This window comes from Cyprinus carpio, chromosome A10, assembly GCF_018340385.1.
Source record: "Cyprinus carpio isolate SPL01 chromosome A10, ASM1834038v1, whole genome shotgun sequence".
Classification (NCBI taxonomy): domain Eukaryota; kingdom Metazoa; phylum Chordata; class Actinopteri; order Cypriniformes; family Cyprinidae; genus Cyprinus; species Cyprinus carpio.
Genome location: NC_056581.1, coordinates 15441238 through 15460730, shown reverse-complemented (window position 1 = coordinate 15460730; position 19493 = coordinate 15441238). Strand labels below are relative to the sequence as shown.

The 19493-nt window shown below is 37.4% G+C and overlaps 1 protein-coding gene and 1 pseudogene across 1 annotated transcript; one reads left to right on the top strand and one right to left on the bottom strand.

Moving 5' to 3' along the window:
* Positions 1–6713: 6713 nt before the first annotated feature.
* On the top strand, positions 6714–7778 carry LOC109081385 (trace amine-associated receptor 13c-like). The gene has a single exon (XM_019096372.2). The coding sequence runs from the start codon at positions 6783–6785 to the stop codon at positions 7776–7778; it is 996 nt and encodes a 331-aa protein (XP_018951917.1). The 5' UTR covers positions 6714–6782.
* An 8448-nt stretch (positions 7779–16226) lies between these two features.
* On the bottom strand, positions 16227–17282 carry LOC109068224 (annotated as a pseudogene).
* Positions 17283–19493: the final 2211 nt, after the last annotated feature.

Genomic DNA, 19493 nt, shown 5'->3' with positions numbered 1-19493 from the left:
TTTGAGAGCACCATATACAAACAGTGCTTACCCATGAATGGCTAATTTATATTTGGCCCTGTCCCAAATCGCACTCTAAACCCTCTCAGTCTTCCTCTGAGTCCACACTTTCCTGACGTAATGCCGCTTTGACTGTCGGGTAGAAGTCTCCTGTGGAGCTCGTCTCAGTGCGGGCTCGGCAAAAGTGCGCTTCGAGTGCGCATATCGGTCATAAAGGGGGTTTCTTGTGAGCTAAAATGCTAAAATGCTAGCGAAAATGACGAATATGACACTCTGCAGTCTCGTGGAATTAATGGACACGCACACTCGATGGCCATTGTAAGTCCGCAGTACTGCAAGTGCTAATGAAGTGTGCCATTTGGGACAGGGCCTTAGTCTTTATTAAGTGTACCTCACACATCCTGAAGCCAAAAGATGCAGTTTACTGCAAGCTGGCTAGATGCAGTACACTATGTCCTCTCTATGTAAACAAATTGGATGTGAGCCAAACTAAAAAAAGACATGTCCATCTTTCTTTCTTTCTTTCTTTCTTTCTTTCTTTCTTTCTTTTTTTTTTTTTACAGTCTATTGTTCATATATTTATAACTGTGATTAAGTATTTTACCATCAGAAAAAATTACACCCTTAACCTTTAATATCAGGGTTCCCACAGTCATGGAAAACCTTGATTTATTATTTTAATATTCCGGTTTCCAGACCTGTAAAAGTAATAGAAATGTATGGTTATTATAGTTAAAATACATGGCTTTATGCTCAACTGTAAAATATTTAGGGCCAGATTTACTGACAGCTTTTTTTATAGCTTCTGACCTTCAAATCAAAACAGACTCATGATTTTATGACATCGATTACTGCTATAGCTAATCATCTTTATGGGCTGATTCCGATAACGTTTCAATAATATTGTACATCCCTATGAAATATATTTCATGATATAGATTTGGAACTGGAAATTCTGTCTTTATGTACACCCTTTTCATTCAAAATGGAAAATCATGGAATCATGGAAAAGTCATTGATATTCATAGGTAAATAAGTGTGGGAACCCTGTTTTGAATGCTGTGTGTATGAGAGCCCTAGAAAAAAAGGGTAGGTAGATAGATAGGTAATCGTCGGCTTCATCATATCTAAGAAGAAAAGGATGAACATTTGAGTAATCCTGTCAAACTCCATCATGAACCTATGTGTTAAAAGGAAAAGAAAGTCAAAGGTCATCCTGGTCTTTCTGTGTTCTCTGCACTTTACTAATGACATAATGATTCTCTTGTGACCAATCAGCACTTTTTTTTACCATATTATTTATCTGGCAAAATGTGTAATGCTCTAGAGAGACTATTAGCACTTATCACAAATGTTTGGCATCCATAATGATGTCTCCTCCTTCAATGTAAAATTAAGGGTCTAAAGAAAAAAAAAAAGGTCAAAAGCCTTGTCTCTAGTGTCCTTATGATGCAATAATTCTGTGAACACTTTTGTGACCAATCAACACTTTTACCGTGCCCTGTTTTTACTCTGTGTTACTCTCTTGAGAGTCTGTTAGCACTTGTCACAGACATTTGTCATCCATAGTCTCATTAAACATGCTGTTAAAGTCAACAGTCAAAGGTGTTATGTAAACTAATTTGAGCTGATGCAACTAGAGCTGTTGTAGAGATTGTAGCTGAGATCTCTTCCCATTGGGAGTGGGTTACTCATCATTACACCAAAACACTTTTGTTTGTCTTGTACAATTTAATATATAGTTTAAATGACTTCGGAATACTTAGCAGAAAAAAAAAAAAAAAAACCTTGAACGTGTTTTCATGTGTTCATGAACACAAAAGGCAATAATGTCAAGTACAACTAAAAGTAAAGTTTAAGATTTTTATTTATTTGTATAGAACCACTGCTGGTGTATCTGTTAGATGGCCAGTTAAATACATGTTGCTGCAATCTCAGTTCCCAGTTAGGATGTGTTTACACTTGTAGTTCAGTTCTCTTGGTTCTTTTGGTCCAGGCCAAAAAAGAAAAGTAAATACATTTAGTGGTTAGCTTAGTGTTCACACTATTATTTTTAACAATGAACCTAAAGATAGAAAACAAAGGGCTTAGGGCTACAATTACAACCTGATTGGCCAGGCTTATGACACATATATTGCAAACTTACTGAACATCCAAAACAGCTTTGTGCTGGGGTAAATGTTCTTGTTGTATTGGGGTCCCCGTGGTGGTATTTTTACCAGCTGATAAATCATGCAGATCTTCTAAAATGTGTAAAGGTCAAAACAGCACCAGGAATTTCTCCTCGCACACAGATACCAGCTGTAAGGAGACTGTGGTTCCAACCCCTGTACTGAACTGTAATGGACAACATGCCATTGACTGATTTTGTTTTATGGGAGTTAAGATTATGGTATTTTTCAGAAGCAGTCAAATGCATATGAAACTCAAAGCAGGACAATGTGTAGTTGAACAGTCTGAGCACCTTGCTGTTGTTTGTGCCATTTGCCGCCACCGTCATTACAGATATTGTCCTTCTACCACACTATCGAATCATCCTGGTCTGTCTCAGTTGTGGCTACCCAACCATTTCAGGGTAATGGTGGTGCAGATTGACATGAGAATATTATATTTTCTAATGTAAAATAATGTCTATAAATATGAGAAAGAGAGAGCATATATTTTGCTTTCTTGGTGGCAAAGCAAGCAAGAGCAGTCTAATGGCTCTGAAATAATTAATGATGCATTGTCTGGAACTTGCAATTCATTCAGTGAGTTATATGATGAATCAGAATCTGCTGTGATGGATTTGGTTAGTTTATTCTGTGAAGTATTCACTGATTCAGCTTTCTGCATCACACTTGTGCCACACTTTTCACTGATTACTGCACTGAGTTAATTTTTTAAGGCCTTAAAGGGTTAGTTCACCCAAAAATGATCATGTTGACCCTCATGTTGTTCCAAACCCGCAAGACCTCAGTGCGTTACCTATCGGAACACAAATTAAGATTTTTTAATGCATTCTGACCGATAAAGATATCCGATCGTAAAGGGACCAATAAAAGCCCTGATGTCTGAACTGGGAAAAGCAGCCACTGCAGCAGGGTTGAAGAGCTGATCGGACAGTGAGGGAGCTCAGCTTAATTTATGGACTCAAAGTTTGGAGAGACAAACTGCATGGTATTGCAGGAGTTCTCAAACCTCTCCATGAAGTATCCCCAGCACTGCACGTTTGTATATCTCCCTATATGTAACACACCCACTTCAGGTCTTGCAGTCTCCACTAATGAGCTGATGAGTTGAATCAGGTGTGATAACTGAGGGAGACATACAAAATGTGCAGGGCAGGGGGTACTCCAGGACAAGTTTGAGAATCACTGTGGTAGTGTTATCATAAATATCTATATTTTGATACTGATACTGAAATATCTGACACTGTTCCATTACTCAGTTGGCTATCTACCGTTTATACACGGACACCAGCTGTGTCTCGCTCTTTCCTCTCTGACAGTGAGTTTGACACGCATCCACTTCCTGCTTGTGGACACTCAGACTGTGTGCAATCGATATCTCTGAGCTTTTAAAGTTGAAATTATTTCTCTTTGCTCCTGGATTAAACTTTGTCAAAAGTTATCAACCATTCAGAATAGATCCACTCCTGATCGATGAAAATCCTACTGGAAATTATATTCCCTATAAGTGAAATGCACCAGAAAGTCTTTAAATAATCAAAGATGGAACTTTTAATTCTTTACAATGTAAATTTATGCTAGAAATGTTTTGAAATGGGATAATTGTCTGATTTGTACATAAATATCTTAGTCTGCCTAACTGCATCACTACATTGCACAGTCATTACAGGTCAAAGCCATCTGATGTTCTATTTATCTAAATAAATAACACATGTTATTTTTTGTGTTGTATTTTTAATTTGGTTGTTTTGATTTGGAGTGGGTTAGTACAGCTGGTTAGAGATGATGACACGCAAATCCATGAAGCGCTCCATCTTTTGGGGGCAGCTGTGGCCTATTGGTTAGAGAATTGGATTTGTAACCAGAAGGTCGGAGGTTTGAGTCTCGGTGCTGGCAGGAGTTGTAGGTGGGTGGGGAGTGAATGAACAGGGCTCTCTTCCACCCTCAATACCCATGGCTGAAGTGCCCTTGAGCCAGGCACTGAACACCCAGTTGCTCCCCGGGCGCTGGATATATAGCTGCCCACTGCTCCAGGTGTGTGTTCACTTCTCACTGCTTTGTGTGTGCACTTGGATGGATTAAATGCAGAGCACCAATTCCGAGTATGGGTTAATGGTGATCAGTATTTATATGTATGTAAATAAAAGCTTATATAAAAATCTGTTAATCATATAAAGTGAATGTGTCTTTTTAGAAGACTTGGATTAAACCAATTTCAAAGCCTGAAATAATGTTTACCTTGGAAAAATGGATGGACATTTTTTTTTTAAATACCTATAGGGCAGTATACAGTATGTGGTAGTGGAGGTGTGCACCACAATAAAACCCCGCCCTTTATTCAATATTCCATTTCACTTGGAAATACATCACAACACTGAAGTCGGTTGCAACTTCCTGTTCACGAGTATTTTGTTAATGATATTTTTCAAGGTATTGAAGTTAGGTATTCCTGTATCATGACCACTAATTCATGTATTTTGTCAATAAGATAAAAGTGGGTTTTGTTCAAAGTAGCTATTATCCACATAGATATTTGATATGAATATTTTTTGGCAATTCATTAAATATTGCCGGCTAAAAAGTAACTAGTACTCTGAGTAGTTTTTGAGAGGAGTACTTTGTACTTTTACTTAAGTACTGTTTTGACACCAGTACTTTTGCTTGTAATTGAGTATTATTTCAGCAGTATAGCAGTACTTGTACTTAAGTACAATTTTTCAGTACTCTTTCCACCACTGCATATAGGGATATACATGGAAAAGACTGAGACCTTTGGTAATGTGCTTTTAATTTAGTTGCACCTAAAAGGTTTTCTCACAGAACTTCATGAGAAAATGAGACCAAATATTTGGATTTTATGGCATTTGTACATATATTTTCTTTGTTTGTATATTTGCTTTGTTTGGATAAGATTATGATAAGAAAGCAAAGTACACAATAGTAATATGACTATTACTTATTTTTTTAAATATATATTTTTAAATAATTTTACTTGTCCAGTAACTTTTCAGGGACGTCTAAACTCTTAAAGGGGTCGTATGATGCAATTTAAAATTTTCCTGTCTCTTTGATTGTTACAAGATCTTGGTGCATAAAGAAGATCTGTAAAGTTGCAAAGAGTCTCAAATCCAAAGAGATATTCTTTATAAAAGTTAAGACTCGTCCACACCCCCCTAAAACGTCTCGTTCTAACACTCCCCCACATCTCTACGTCAGTATGTGGGAAGATTTGCATAATGCCGCCCAGATGTTCACACAAAGAAAGGCAGCGTAATTTTTATTCTCGTTGTAGTATTGTTCTTGCCGCTGCCACCATGTCGTATAGACGCTGTGTGTTTCACTGTGAAACACTTTGTGAAACTACTTTGTTTGGTCTTCCAAAAGAGGACGATATCCTTGCCTGGAGCTGACCCGTGCTGGTCGCTGAGGAAATACATCAATGTGGTTGCTGCAAGCCCAACGGACACTCCTTCGTAGAATCTGCCGGCCGCGCCATTCTCAACCCCGCCCGCCTCTGCTCACTCAAGCCGACCATGGCTCACTCTAGACCATGGCTCACTCTAGACCGTGGCTCACTCTAGGCCAGGGGTATCAAACTCAGTTCCTGGAGGGCCGGAGCCTTGCAGAGTTTTGTTCCAACCCTGCTCCAACACACACACACCATGTAGGTTTCAAATAAGCCTGAAAGACTTGATTAGTTGGATCAGGTGTGTTTAATTAGGGTTGAATCTAAACTATGCAGGGCTCTGGCCCTCCAGGAATTGAGTTTGACACCCCTGCTCTAGGCCTTTGGCCTTCACTCACTCAAGGCCACGGTGTGTGATTCTGTTTCGTTGAGAAAGCGAAACTACTTTGTTTGGCCTTCCAAAAGAGGACACGACTAGAAATCATGTTTATATCATGTTTATAATGGGTTTTATGTTTATGTCTCGTCGCTCTGGCTGGACAGGGCATCACAATATATTAAGGGGCGTAACATTTCCGTCACACATTTAAGGTATTCGGCCAATCACATTGCACTGGATAGCTGGCCAATCAGAGCACACCTCACTTTTCAGAATGATGAGCCTGGTAAAAATCAAAAAAAATTTCCGAAGGTGGGGCATAGAGGAGAACAATAATGTATAGTATGTGGAAAATAATGTTTTTTTTTAACCTTAAACTGCATAAACACATTTCATTACACCAAATACACAAAATAATGTTCTTTTTAGCAGCATCATATGACCACTTTAAATGTCTAAAGCTTCTAGCTTTTAATGTTACTGTGTATGAACATGCATAACTGTTTGAGTGGAATGTAGGACAGATACCTCGAGTAAAATGTAACTGGAAAAAAAAGCTCTGAGTTGCACTCTGTAATGAAAATATTATTGGATTAATTTCAATAATTCAAAACTAAATCAGATTAATCCAGTCTTTGAATATTTAACCAGTAGGTGGGTCAAAACATGAATAATCAGACATCATGTTGAATGGGTGGTCGCAGTATAAACTCGAGTCATGTCCGCGATTTGCTTCAGGAGGCCAGACTGACAAGCATCCTTGAACAGATTTGGAATAGCTCTCTGATGAAGCACTGAGTCTACTCAAGATTGAGCTATCGCCAAAATGCTTAACTGGGGGGCGACAAACACGGACAATGAAACAATCCAATACTGCTTTCCGAACAACGATTTGTCTTGTACCAAAAATGTAAAACCTGGAGCTGAGTACATTATGATGTACATATTCATTTCTGCAGTATCAGTGTTTACTGTGTTTCTGAACCTGCTGGTGATCATCTCCATCGCTCACTTCAAGCAGCTCCACACTCCAACCAATGTGCTGATCTTCTCTCTGGCAGTGGCTGATCTGATTGTGGGACTGATTGTTACGCCAGTACAGGGCATCAAATTAATTGAGCCATGTTGGTTCTTTGGGGAAATATTTTGCTCAGTATTTCATTTTATTTTCTATGTCGTTACTACAGCGTCTCTTGGTAATTTAATTGTTATATCTGTGGATCGTTACATTGCTGTGACTGACCCTTTGCGATATCCAGCTAGGGTCAATACTAACAAAGCAGTTTTTTCTATTGTTGTAAACTGGGTATTTAACTGCATATATTCTTTTTTTCTTTTGTATGAGTCTATAATCTATCCAGAGAAAAATCATGCATGTATTGGAGAATGTATTCTTTTTATTAAGTTGGGCTATATCATAACAGATGTCATAGTTACTTTAGTAACTCCGTGTTGTTTAATAATTATTTTATATATGAAAATCTGCTTTGTAGCAAAACATCAAGCTGAGCATATAAATTCACTTTTAGACAAAAAAGCCAAATCAGAAACAAAGGCTGCAAGAACCTTAGGGATTGTTGTAATGGTTTATCTTCTTTGTTGGATACCATACTACATAGCTGCTCTTACGCTTGGGCAAGACAGAGGTGATGCTCTTGTAATTAATATAATGTACTGGATTTTATGCATGAATTCATGCTTGAATCCACTTATTTATGCTTTGTTTTATAGATGGTTTCGAATATCGGCAAAATACATTTTGACTCTGAAAATATTTGAACCTTCATCACAATACTTCAATTTGTTCATGCAAGAGAAATGATTTTATGCTAACGTTTTGCTGTTGCACGACTGTAAAGCCTATAAAGCACACATAAGAGGGAAATAGTTCACCCAAGAATGAAAATGCATTATTTATTCACCGTCATGCTGTTCCAACACTGTATGACTTTCTTTCTTCTGTGGAATACAAAACATATTTTGAGAAATATCTCAGCATTCTTTAAAATATATTTTGTTCCACAAAAGAAATGCATACAAGCTTGAAATGACATAAGATTCACTCTAAAAAATAAAAGTGCTTCAAAAGGTTCTTCAAGCGATGCCATAGAAGAACCATTCAGTCAAAGGTTTGTTAAAGAACTATGTCTTTCTTAGCTTTTTTTAATCTGAAGAACCTTCTTTCACCACAAAGAACATTTTGTGAAACAGAAAGGTTCTTCAGATGTTGAAGGTTATTTATGTAACCATTTAGACAAAAAAGTTCTTCCATGGCATCGTGAAGCACCTTTATTTTTAACAGTGTTGAGTACATGATGCCAGAGTTTTGATTTTTGGGTGAATTATAGCCTTAAGATCACCTGTTCCCAAACAGAAGAGTTTGGCTTGTGATCTTCCTTGTAAAAAATAATTTTTGTGTAGCACTTATTGCTTTGAAATGTTTAGGTACAGTCTCTAATGATTACTGTAGACCACAGTGACAGATCTGAGGCGAATTATTATCATCTAAAGAAACTTTTTAGAATTTATTAACTCAAAGCGGAAAACTGGCGCAAGCACAAATCATGTTTAGACATGAAGAATAATGCTGCTGAATAGCTGTAAATGTATGGTGTCTTCAGGGACATTTGCAGTTTTTTTTTTTTTAGTTTGTTTTGGCCTGCTTTGCTGTGCAAAGGCTAAAGAGCTGTGATGTGGTGTGATGGGTAAAAAAACAACAACTTCTGAATGGCAGAAGTTGAGAGAGAATGCAGTAGTTTTTGAATTCAAGTAGTGTTTCAGAGATAGTTTTTCATTTAAGTGAGAGACTTCTTAGCGTTGAGTCCCCTATGGATTTTTCCCACTGGCCTAGTGGGTTATAATTTCTTAAATATGAGATGACGACAACAAGGAAATGATGGATGAAATTACTAAAGATTAGTGTGAGTGATATGTGATCATATTGGACATTTATTAAAGTTTTCATGTTTCCTCTTTTACTAGTAGTGCTTCTAGATATTTAAGTAATCAACCACAGAGCTATGGAGATTACAGAAGCTGTAAAGAGCAGTTTTTATTAAAGGAGCCCAGCCTAGTTTGACTAACAAGAATTACTAATTGACAAAATAACTATTCAAACTTCACTCTTCAGGTGACTGTAGTTATTTTTTTTAATTTTTTGTTTTTTACTTTTAATATGCTGGAATCTATGATAATGCTTATATTGTTAGTGATATTTTGACACTACTTCGTAAGCAGCTAACTGGGTTTTGGAACAGAGCTATTGTTTTATTAAAGAATGTTTATATATATATATATATATATATATATATATATATATATATATATATATTTGGAAATTCTCTTTAATATTTTGTCTATAAATTATATAAATGTTTTTGTATACGTCACATGATTCTTTTTAAAAAAAATAAATACATTTTCTCATTTAGTCTATTTGTGGCGACCCGCCACAATATCATCATTGGCCATCGCAAACAGATTTTCCTTCTTCCTGTTAAATTTCTATTTTACTATTTAAAAAAGGTAAAATCTTACTTCAGTGTAAAGCTGACGCGTTGACTGGCTCAGCATGTCTCTCTCACATGACAGCAAACGAATTTAAACATGGGGGTGTTTCTCAATATGCGTTCCTCTGTGAAATTTTTATGGAAACATCATTAGTCACAGATTTTACTGACTCAAAAGATGGCTGACCAAGTTTACTAGGACTTCATGAATGGTTAGTAACATGAACACAATCACCTGTAGTGTTGTAATTTTTTTCCGATACATATCAATACCGAAATATATAAAACGATTTTAGTACTCTTTTCGCAGTTTCTATACCAATATTACCAGCTCTGCTTTCTCTATCACTTCTCTCTGACAGCGAGTTTACGCACACTGCAGTGTAATAAGCATGTTGTCCAATAAAATACACATTTAATAACCTTTTTACTTCAGACTCACTTAACGTCAGTCGAGTGTTTGAAATAATTTCCTTTTGTGATCTGATGTAGCTTCTTATTGTAAAATCATTATTTTATTGTATCCTATACTGTAATAAAGGCTTTGCCAAATACCATTACATTATAAATAGACTTTATTCTTATATTGCCACGGTTGTGTGATTATTGTTTTCATGTTCGGTCAGTTATAGCATTTCTATCTTCTTTTTATTGAGCTACAGTCATAGCTGGATGCCTTTGTCCATATTAGGGATTTGCTGGCATGTTCTATTACATCTGTGAGGCGTATTTGGACTTCCAGGATGAATGAAACTCACGCCACCCTATTTTGGGTAAAAATAGGAAATATAATAATGTGACGAGTGGGACGGGGCCGAGAGCTGTGGGAATGGAGCGAGGCCGGTGGAGTGATTGGGAAATGAGTGACACCTGCTCCACTCACCGGTCTTGAGACCCACGGAGGAGATTGGGAGGATACAAAAGAGGAGCGACGACAGTGAAGGACGAGAGAGTACCAGGCCTGGGTTTTATTTTGTGTTTGTGCGCGGCAGTCGTCCTCGCTCCATTCCCACGGCTCTCGGCCCCACCCCACTCGTCACAAATACTTCTCTCTAAAGAAATTTGATGTAAATGTGCAAATGCATGAGTTTTTCCTCATAGTTATGTTCTAACCTTGTTATATTTATCTTTCAAAAAAAAAAAAAAAAAAAAAAACCCTCTTAAAGTTTTTCCTTGTGGTATCAAAAATAGTAGTAAATATCGATATTTTTATTGTATCAAAAGTTAGAAATTACCGGAAGTGCCACCACAAAACAGTATAAGTCTGTGGGGAACACTGGTTATAGTCAAATAAATGAATTCAGATGTTTGGAGATTTGTAATGATAAAATGTGTTAGTAATAGAGACAATGGTGCTTGTGATTATAAAAAGGTATTTATTAATAAAAATGTCTAATAATTAAACTTATCAAATATAATAATTACATTTATTCAACTCATAATTCATTACAATTAGTTGATTTTAAAACCTCCAATGCAAATGCATTTATAAAGCTTTTTCAATTTTGTATTCTTTTTCATATTGACTTGTCTTGTGATTGAAATGCATATCTGTGCAAATTTGACATTCAATTTAGGCACAAAAATTAAAGCTGTACTGTTTCCCCGTTTTTATTTTAATTTGTATTACAGCATAATCAGGTTTATTATTAGATCTGGAGACACTTAGGAAGCTATAACTGAAGTTTCTTGTTTAAAAAAATTAATGAAAAATGAAATGAAAAATGTGTAGTTGTCAAATTGTGTTACATTCACTCCACATTACATACACTAGACAGAACCTTTAAATCTCTTGTCAGAACAATAATGTAAAACACATATACAGTGTTATTCCAAACATAATTTGTTAATTTGCTCATAAAATGTTGCCTCGAATCTGCAGTTCTGCCATTCATAGGAATCATTAATGGTAATCTTTGAAGATGTCCACATAAGAGGATGCTGGCTTACATAATCTAAAAGTTATGATATATTTAACTGCCCTTTTAAACCAGGGGTAAAATAAAGAATAGACAATGGGATTCATACCTGAGTTAACATACAAGGTCCATGTTAGAAATTTTGACATGACTTCAGTGTTGACTGTGCTTCCTGATAAAGAAAGAATATAAAATGGAATCCAGCAAAGCAGGTGAACTGTCACAATTATTCCTAATGTCAGAGCAGCCTTGCTCTCCGATTTCTTTTTTAAAGTGTCCTCCATTATACTTTTTCCAGTCTTTAAAATTAAATTTATAATTTTCACTTGCCGTTGTGCAACATAGAATATTCTTAAATATAACATTATGATCACAATACAAGGAGACGCAAAGGACAAGATCAGGTCACTGGCTCTCCAGGCAATACTCATCATATAAGGGCACTCTCCATAGCACACATCTGTTCTGTGAAAAGTGTCAAAATATCCATTGTTAATTACAATGGCAGTGTTGTAAGCTAAGGAACAAAACCAGCAGATAATGATGCTCATTAAAGTTTTAGTTGTGGTTATTTTTTGTGGGTACTGTAAAGGACAACATACAGCCACATATCGATCAACAGCAATTAAAACTAAATTACAGAGAGATGCTGATAGGAGCAATCCAAGGGTATTTATAAACACTCCACAAAATTTGTCTCCAAAGTACCAGCATGTCTCAATTAATTTGATGGCCTCTGTGGGTATCACAATAAGTCCAATAAGCAGGTCGGCCACAGCCAGAGAGAGAATGATCAGGTTGGTTGGAGTATGAAGCTTCTTGAAGTGAGAGATGGAGGTGATCACCAGCAGGTTCAGAAACACAGTCCATGCTGATAACAATGAAAAAAACACATATAAAACATTGTATTCATGTCTGGAGCGTTTTCCCTTGATACATGACGAGTTAATGGCAGGAAAGCAGTACTGAGTCTCATGATCCTCTGTCTCATAGGCCATGTGTGAGTCTCCTCCTGTTAGGAGTTTGTTCTGCTCTCCTTACTGTCCTTTAATTTATAGTGTGTGGATCAGACTGGCCAACCCATATATGGCTCAATCTGAAATTCTGTAATGACATCGTCCCCTGTCTCCTCCATCTAATAAAAAAAAAAAAAAAAGATGATTTTAGAAGAGTACTCATATTACATGAAAGCATATAGAAACAGATGGCATACATGATTTACGATAAATTCCTAAAACGGAATTTAGGAATTTTTTAAAACTCATTTCAAATGGCCCTACATAGTTCCACAATTGACTGACGCTTCCTCCGCAAGTGCACGTAAGCCTGGCTTTACAGAAACTCGCTGATCAGATCACAGACACAGAACAACAACACCCGGACTCTGTTTTAATCATTCTTGGGGACTTTAATAAAGCCAATCTCTCCCATGAACTGCCAAAATACAGACAGCATGTTACATGTCCCACCAGAGACAGTAATATATTGGATCACTGTTACACCACAATAAAGGATGCATATCACTTTGTTCCACCAGCAGCTCTGGGGCTGTCTGATCACTGCCTGGTTCATCGTATACCAACCTACAGGCAGAAACTTAAATCTGCTAAACCTGTAGTAAAGACTGTAAAGAGATGGACCAATGAAACAGAGCAGGATTTACAAGCTTGTTTTGACCTTACTGATTGGAGTGTTTTTGAAGCTGCTACCACCAATCTGGACGACCGTGACATCCTATATTAGTTTTTGTGAGGATATATGTATTCCTACCAGGACTTATTTAACATTCAACAATGATAAGCCATGGTTTACAGCAAAACTCAGACATCTTCATCAGGCCAAAGAGGATGCCTACAGAAATGGGGACAGAGTCTTGTATAATCAGGCCAGGAACACACTCAACAAAGAGATTAGAGTGGCTAAAAGGACCTATGCTAAAAAGTTGGAAGACCAGTTTACTTCCAACGACTCAACTTCAGTGTGGAAAGGACTGAGAGCCATCACTAACTACAAGACACCATCCCCCTGCAATGAGGCAAATCAACGACTTGCTAACGACCTGAATGAGTTTTATTGTAGATTTAAAACACCCCACACCCATTCTGATGAGCTCCCTACAAAAACGTTAACACCTCCTGCAATCCCCCTCTCCCCCGCTCCTGCACTTCAAATCAGTGAAAACGATGTGCGCCAGGTCTTTAGGAAGAACAAAAGAAGAAAAGCACCAGGTCCAGATGGCGTTACACCAGCCTGTCTGAAAACCTGTGCTGACCAGCTGGCCCCCATCTTTCCACAGATCTTCAACAGATCTCTGGAGTTGTGTGAAGTGCCTTCCTGCTTCAAACGCTCCACCATCATCCCCGTTTCAAAGAAACCCAAGATAACAGGACTTAACGACTACAGACCTGTGGCTCTAATGTCTGTCGTCATGAAGTCGTTTGAAAAACTGGTTCTGGCTTATCTGAAGGACATCACTGGACCCTTACTGGACCCCCTGCAGTTTGCTTACCGAGCGAACAGGTCTGTGGATGATGCAATCAACATGGGATTGCACTTCATCCTGCAACATCTGGACAAAACAGGGACTTATGTGAGGATCCTGTTTGTGGACTTTAGTTCGGCTTTCAACACCATCATCCCAACAGCCCTCCAGACCAAACTGACCCAGCTCTCTGTTCCTAGATCTATCTGTCAGTGGATCACCATCTTTCTGACAGATAGGCAACAGCTAGTCAGACTGGGGAAATTCATGTCAAACAGCCGCTCCACCAACACTGGTGCCCCTCAGGGATGTGTTCTCTCCCCACTGCTCTTCTCCCTGTACACCAACGACTGCACCTCTAAAGACCCCTCTGTCAAGCTTCTGAAGTTTGCAGATGACACTACAGTCATCGGCCTCATCCAGGATGGTGACGAGTCTGCTTTCAGACAAGAGGTTGAGCAGCTGGCTGTCTGGTGCAGTCTTAACAACCTGGAGCTGAACACTCTCAAAACAGTGGAGATGATCGTGGACTTCAGGAGAAACCCCCCTGCACTCCCCCCACTCACCACCATAGACAGCACTGTGGCTGCAGTGGAGTCATTCCGATTCCTGGGAACCACCATCTCTCAGGACCTGAAGTGGGACAATCACATTGACTCCATTGTTAAAAAGGCCCAACAAAGGTTGTACTTCCTTTGCCAGCTGGGGAAGTTTAACCTGCCACAGGAGCTGCTGAAACAGTTCTACTCAGCCGACACCGAGTCTGTCCTGTGCACTTCAATAACTGTCTGGTTTGGTTCAGCTACAAAATCAGACATCAGAAGACTACAGAGAATGGTTCGGACTGCTGAAAGGATTATTGGTGCTCCCCTGCACACCCTTCAAGAACTGTATACATCCAGTGTGAGGAAAAGGGCTCAGAAAATCACTCTGGATCCCTCACATCCAAGTTACCCCCTTTTTGAACTTTTGCCATCTGGCCGGCGCTTCAGAGCCACAAATACAAGGACAGTCAGGCACAAGAACAGTTTATTCCCCCAGGCAATCTACCTCATGAACAGTTAAATGTTCCCTACTTATGCAATAAAAATGTGCAATATACTTATATTTATTTGTTACCCCTCCATCCAAATACATCTCTGCGTCTTACTCTATTCTATTCCATTATCATCTATAGCACAACTGTTCATACAATTTATTTATTTGATATATATATATATATATATATATATATATATATATATATATATATATATATATATATATATATATATATATATATATATATATTTATTTATTTGCTTTTTTCTCTGTGTGTTGTTGTTGTCTCTGTGTACTGGAAGCTTATGTCACTAAAACAAATTCCTTGTATGCGTAAGCATACTTAAAGCTCTTTCTGATTCTGATTCTGAAAATTAAAGATAAGATCTGGAAATGCAAAAGCCTATTTCAGTTTTACTAGCATCTAGTAATCTCTTTTGCTCTTTCAATTTATTAAGACCCCTCTTGGCAGATGGCCTGAGAAGATTTTAATGCAGAATTAATATGATGGAATTGCTGTATGCAGGTGTTTCTCTTGAAGGTTAGAATTAAATTCTTTCTCGTTTTTTTATTAAAATTTTTGTTATTTAGCATCTTTTAAATCTCTTTTTAAAATAACCCCAGTTTTAAACCATAAACCTCTAAGCTTCTCCAAAGTTTCGCCCAAAGTCTTATAATGCTCTCTCTTGAACCATGAATGTGCACAGAAGACAGTTCGAGATGCATCACTTCTATAAAAGTGAGCACCCAATCTTGCTTATGGCAGCTGTAAGGTTAGAATTAAATTCTTGTGAAGAATGAAATTTTAAATGAATGCATTATGTGATGTTGGGTAACATGACGTAACAAATTAACACTAAATTTAGTATTTTATTCCTCAGTTGTTCAAATCACATTTAAGATGCATATGTACAAGTATGTAATAATTAGTAGATGCATTATAAATAGCATTATGGATATAAACGATAATTAAGATTCCTGAAAATTGAGAAAAATTTACATTTTTTTTTAAGAAACGAGAAATTGAAATTTGAAAAATATTGTTAATAATCAATGTTCTAATAACACAAAATGTGAGACAGTCTTGCTGTTTAAGTTTTTCTCTTTGGCTGAAATGTCAGTTACACAGAACAACTCAAGTTAAAACTTACAGTCTATAAAAACAAACTTATAAAACAAGTTACATTTATTTATTTGAGACATAGATTTATTATGCATTTTCTATTCAAATGATCTCAAATGTATTCTAAATTACAATGTATAGTGTACTTTATTAGGAATTGCTTTATTGGTTTGAAGCACAAATAGTGTTAAAAATATCATGAATGATGATTTGTAAAAATATTGACCCGAGAGGATGCTGGCTGAAATATTCTTAAAGTTAAGATGTATTTAATTGATTTTCTAAACCAGGGGTAAAATAAAGCATAGGTAAGAGGATTCAGACATGAGTTAACGTATAAGACCCATATTAGACAATAGAGTATGGTGGGTGGGATTGCTGTGTTTTCAGTTAGAGTCAAGATATAGTATGGAATCCAGCAAAGCAGATGAATTGCCACAATGATTCCTAATGTAAGAGCAGCTTTGCTCTCAGATTTCCTTCTTACTGAACCTTCCATTACACATTTACCACTCTTCATTAGAGAGTTTATGACTTTCACCTGCTTTTGTGCAACATAAAATATCCTTAAATATAAAGTTATGATCAGGGTACAGGGAAACAGGAAGCAAAATATTAAATCAATTACTCTCCATTTAAATGTAAGCATAATAATACATTCACCATAACACACATTTGCTCTGTTTGTGATACTTATTGCAATTGCAATATTATAAGCTGAAGAAAAAAACCAGCAAAGACAGACAATAATTAACATTCTAGTCATGGTTATTTTCTGTGGGTACTGTAAAGGGTGACACACAGCCACAAAACGATCAATGGCTATTAAAACTAAATTACTGAGAGATGCTTGGAGGAGCAGTCCTATGATTAAAATAAACAGTCTACAGAAAGTGTCTCTGAAGTACCAGCAAGTCTCAATCAACTTGATGGCCTCTATAGTCTTGATAATTTTTATGGCATGCATGTCGGCCACAGCCAGAGAGAGAATGATCAGGTTGGTTGGAGTGTGAAGCTTCTTGAAGTGAGAGATGGAGATGATCACCAGCAGGTTCAGAAACACAGTCCATGCTGACAGCAACGAGAAAAACACATATAAAACATTGTATTCATGTCTGGAGCGTTTTCCCTTGGTACATGATGAGTTGATGGCAGGAAAGCAGTATTGAGTCTCATGATCCTCAGTCTCATAGGCCATGAGTGAGTCTCCTCCTGTTAGGAGTTTGTTCTGCTCTCCTTATTGTCTTTTCATTTATAGTTTGTGGATCAGACTGGCCAACCCATCTATGGCTCAATCTGAAATTCTGTAATGACATTGTCCCCCGCCCCCTCCATCTAATAAAAAAAAAAAAAAAATGATGATTTTCGGAAGAGTACTCATATTAAATGAAAGCATATAGAAACAGATGGCATATAAAGGGCTTGATGATTTATGATAAATTCCTAAAATGTAATTTAGTTTTTTTTTTTTTTTTTTTTTTTTAACGGTTTTTATAGGGCCCTACATAGTTCCACAAATGACTGTGAAGCTTTAAGAAAATTAAAGATAAGACCTGGAAATGTAAAAGCCTATTTCAGTTTTACTAGCATAACATCTTTTGCTTTCAATTTATTAAGAGCCCTCTTGCCAGATGGCCTGAGAAGATTTTAATGAAGAAAGCGCAAGTTCTAGTATCTGTCCGCACGCACGCAGATTTCTTTTGCTCTGTCACAAAACCAGACGCGCTTGCTCAGATACACGCTGCTCTCGCCCGGAGAAAGTGCCCGCACTTAAAACGTGTCTTCTCTAACTCAAACTGTGTCCTGTGCACTAACAACTCTCTCTATGCTCATGTGCTAGATATTAATTATTTTCGCACGTTTTTATTTCTAGCCTTTTACCGCGTGCAGTGTGAACGCTCTGATCAGTTAACATGGGCTCGGAAAAAAGACGCATCACAGACAGTGTGTGTGAACCTGGAGTTACGTAGGCATATTCCCAGTCTGTTCTGTTCTCGCGCTAGGCGTGTTGCATTCTGATTAGATCGGATGGCATACTGCGGGAGGTCAGGGCAGCGGAAAATCGTGCTATAATGCGATTTAGAAATCGCGCACGCTCAAATCATGATTTTATGACAATTTTGTATCGCACAGCCCTAGAATGAATGGGCAATTTTTGAACTAGACATTTTTACATATATTAACAATATTATTATTTATTTTAATAGTAATTGGCGGCCCACCTGTCGCTTGACATATTGCCCGACTTTCCCTGGGTTACTTGCACAAGTTTGTCTCCTGCGAACAATTGCAAGTCAGACATTCCTCTCAAGATGCACACTAGATCGTTGGCATTGCTCTGGCGTTGTGGTGAATGTTTGCAGTTGTTTGTGTGACCGGTCTGTATCTTCTCTCTGCGTTGTGTTGGTAGTATTGCCATATATACAGGTGTCTTAGTTTTCTCGGTGGAGGATGTGAAACATTGGCAGAGCTTTTAGTTCACATCCGCTGTTATTTCGAGCATTTCCGAGCTGTCGCGTCTGCGCTGTTCGCGTCTCAATTAGTCTCACATATCCAGACCTTCAGACTGAAGGTCGGGAATTCATGGCAGCTTTCATTGGCCAAGACCCGCCCATTAGGCCGTTTGACTGACATGTCAAAGAACCAATCACAGTTTGTTTTGTTCATCGCCACGTGTCGAGGCGTGGAAATGTCGCCACAATAACAGACCGGTGTGTAAAACTCTCGGATGTATTTTAAAGATTCTATGACACAAATTTTAAATATTTCAGTTTGTTTTGAAAATCCAGTGTTTAGTTGATCCCGATAAGCGCTCGTCGACACAGTTGTAAATTTAACCAAATGTACAGAAATGCCCTAATCCTTACTCACAACAAGCCTGAATTCAGGTGAAGTATCTTAGGTAAACAACTCAAGTGAGTATTTCAGGTAAGTGATACAGGAGGAAATTTTCTATGATATACTGTAAGTGTCTTAAAATTATTAATAAAATAAATAATCAATTCAAACAAATTATTTGGATATTAAAACCCAGAATTCAGAAAATGCAGCTGAACTATTCAGTGCAAACTCATCATAAATTTAAGTAATTCAAGTAAAACTTACATATACATGTAAACAGAAATGAACATATGTAAATAAAAAATGAAATATATACAAATAATTTAATTTGTGACCCAAACTATATGTAGGGTTGTCACACTCTACCCAACAAAAAGCTAATGCCTCCAAATATTTACCATAGTAACTTGTTGGTCCCTTATATCTCTCAATAGGCATATATGGGGAAATTTAATGGTGTCATTGTCTAGTATGGTATGAAAGGAGCAGGTATGTAGAATGATGGTATGTATGTTGGTGTTGGAGAAGTGTAGTATTGTGAATAACTGCTTGCTGGCATGGCTGGTGTCCCATAAAACCCTAAAGTGTTAACTGCTGTGTATGTCTGTAATGATGCTTGACC

Bases quoted from the DNA above. Each gene is read 5' to 3' on its own strand.
- LOC109081385 (XM_019096372.2), top strand. From the start codon at position 6,783: ATGCTTAACTGGGGGGCGACAAACACGGACAATGAAACAATCCAATAC.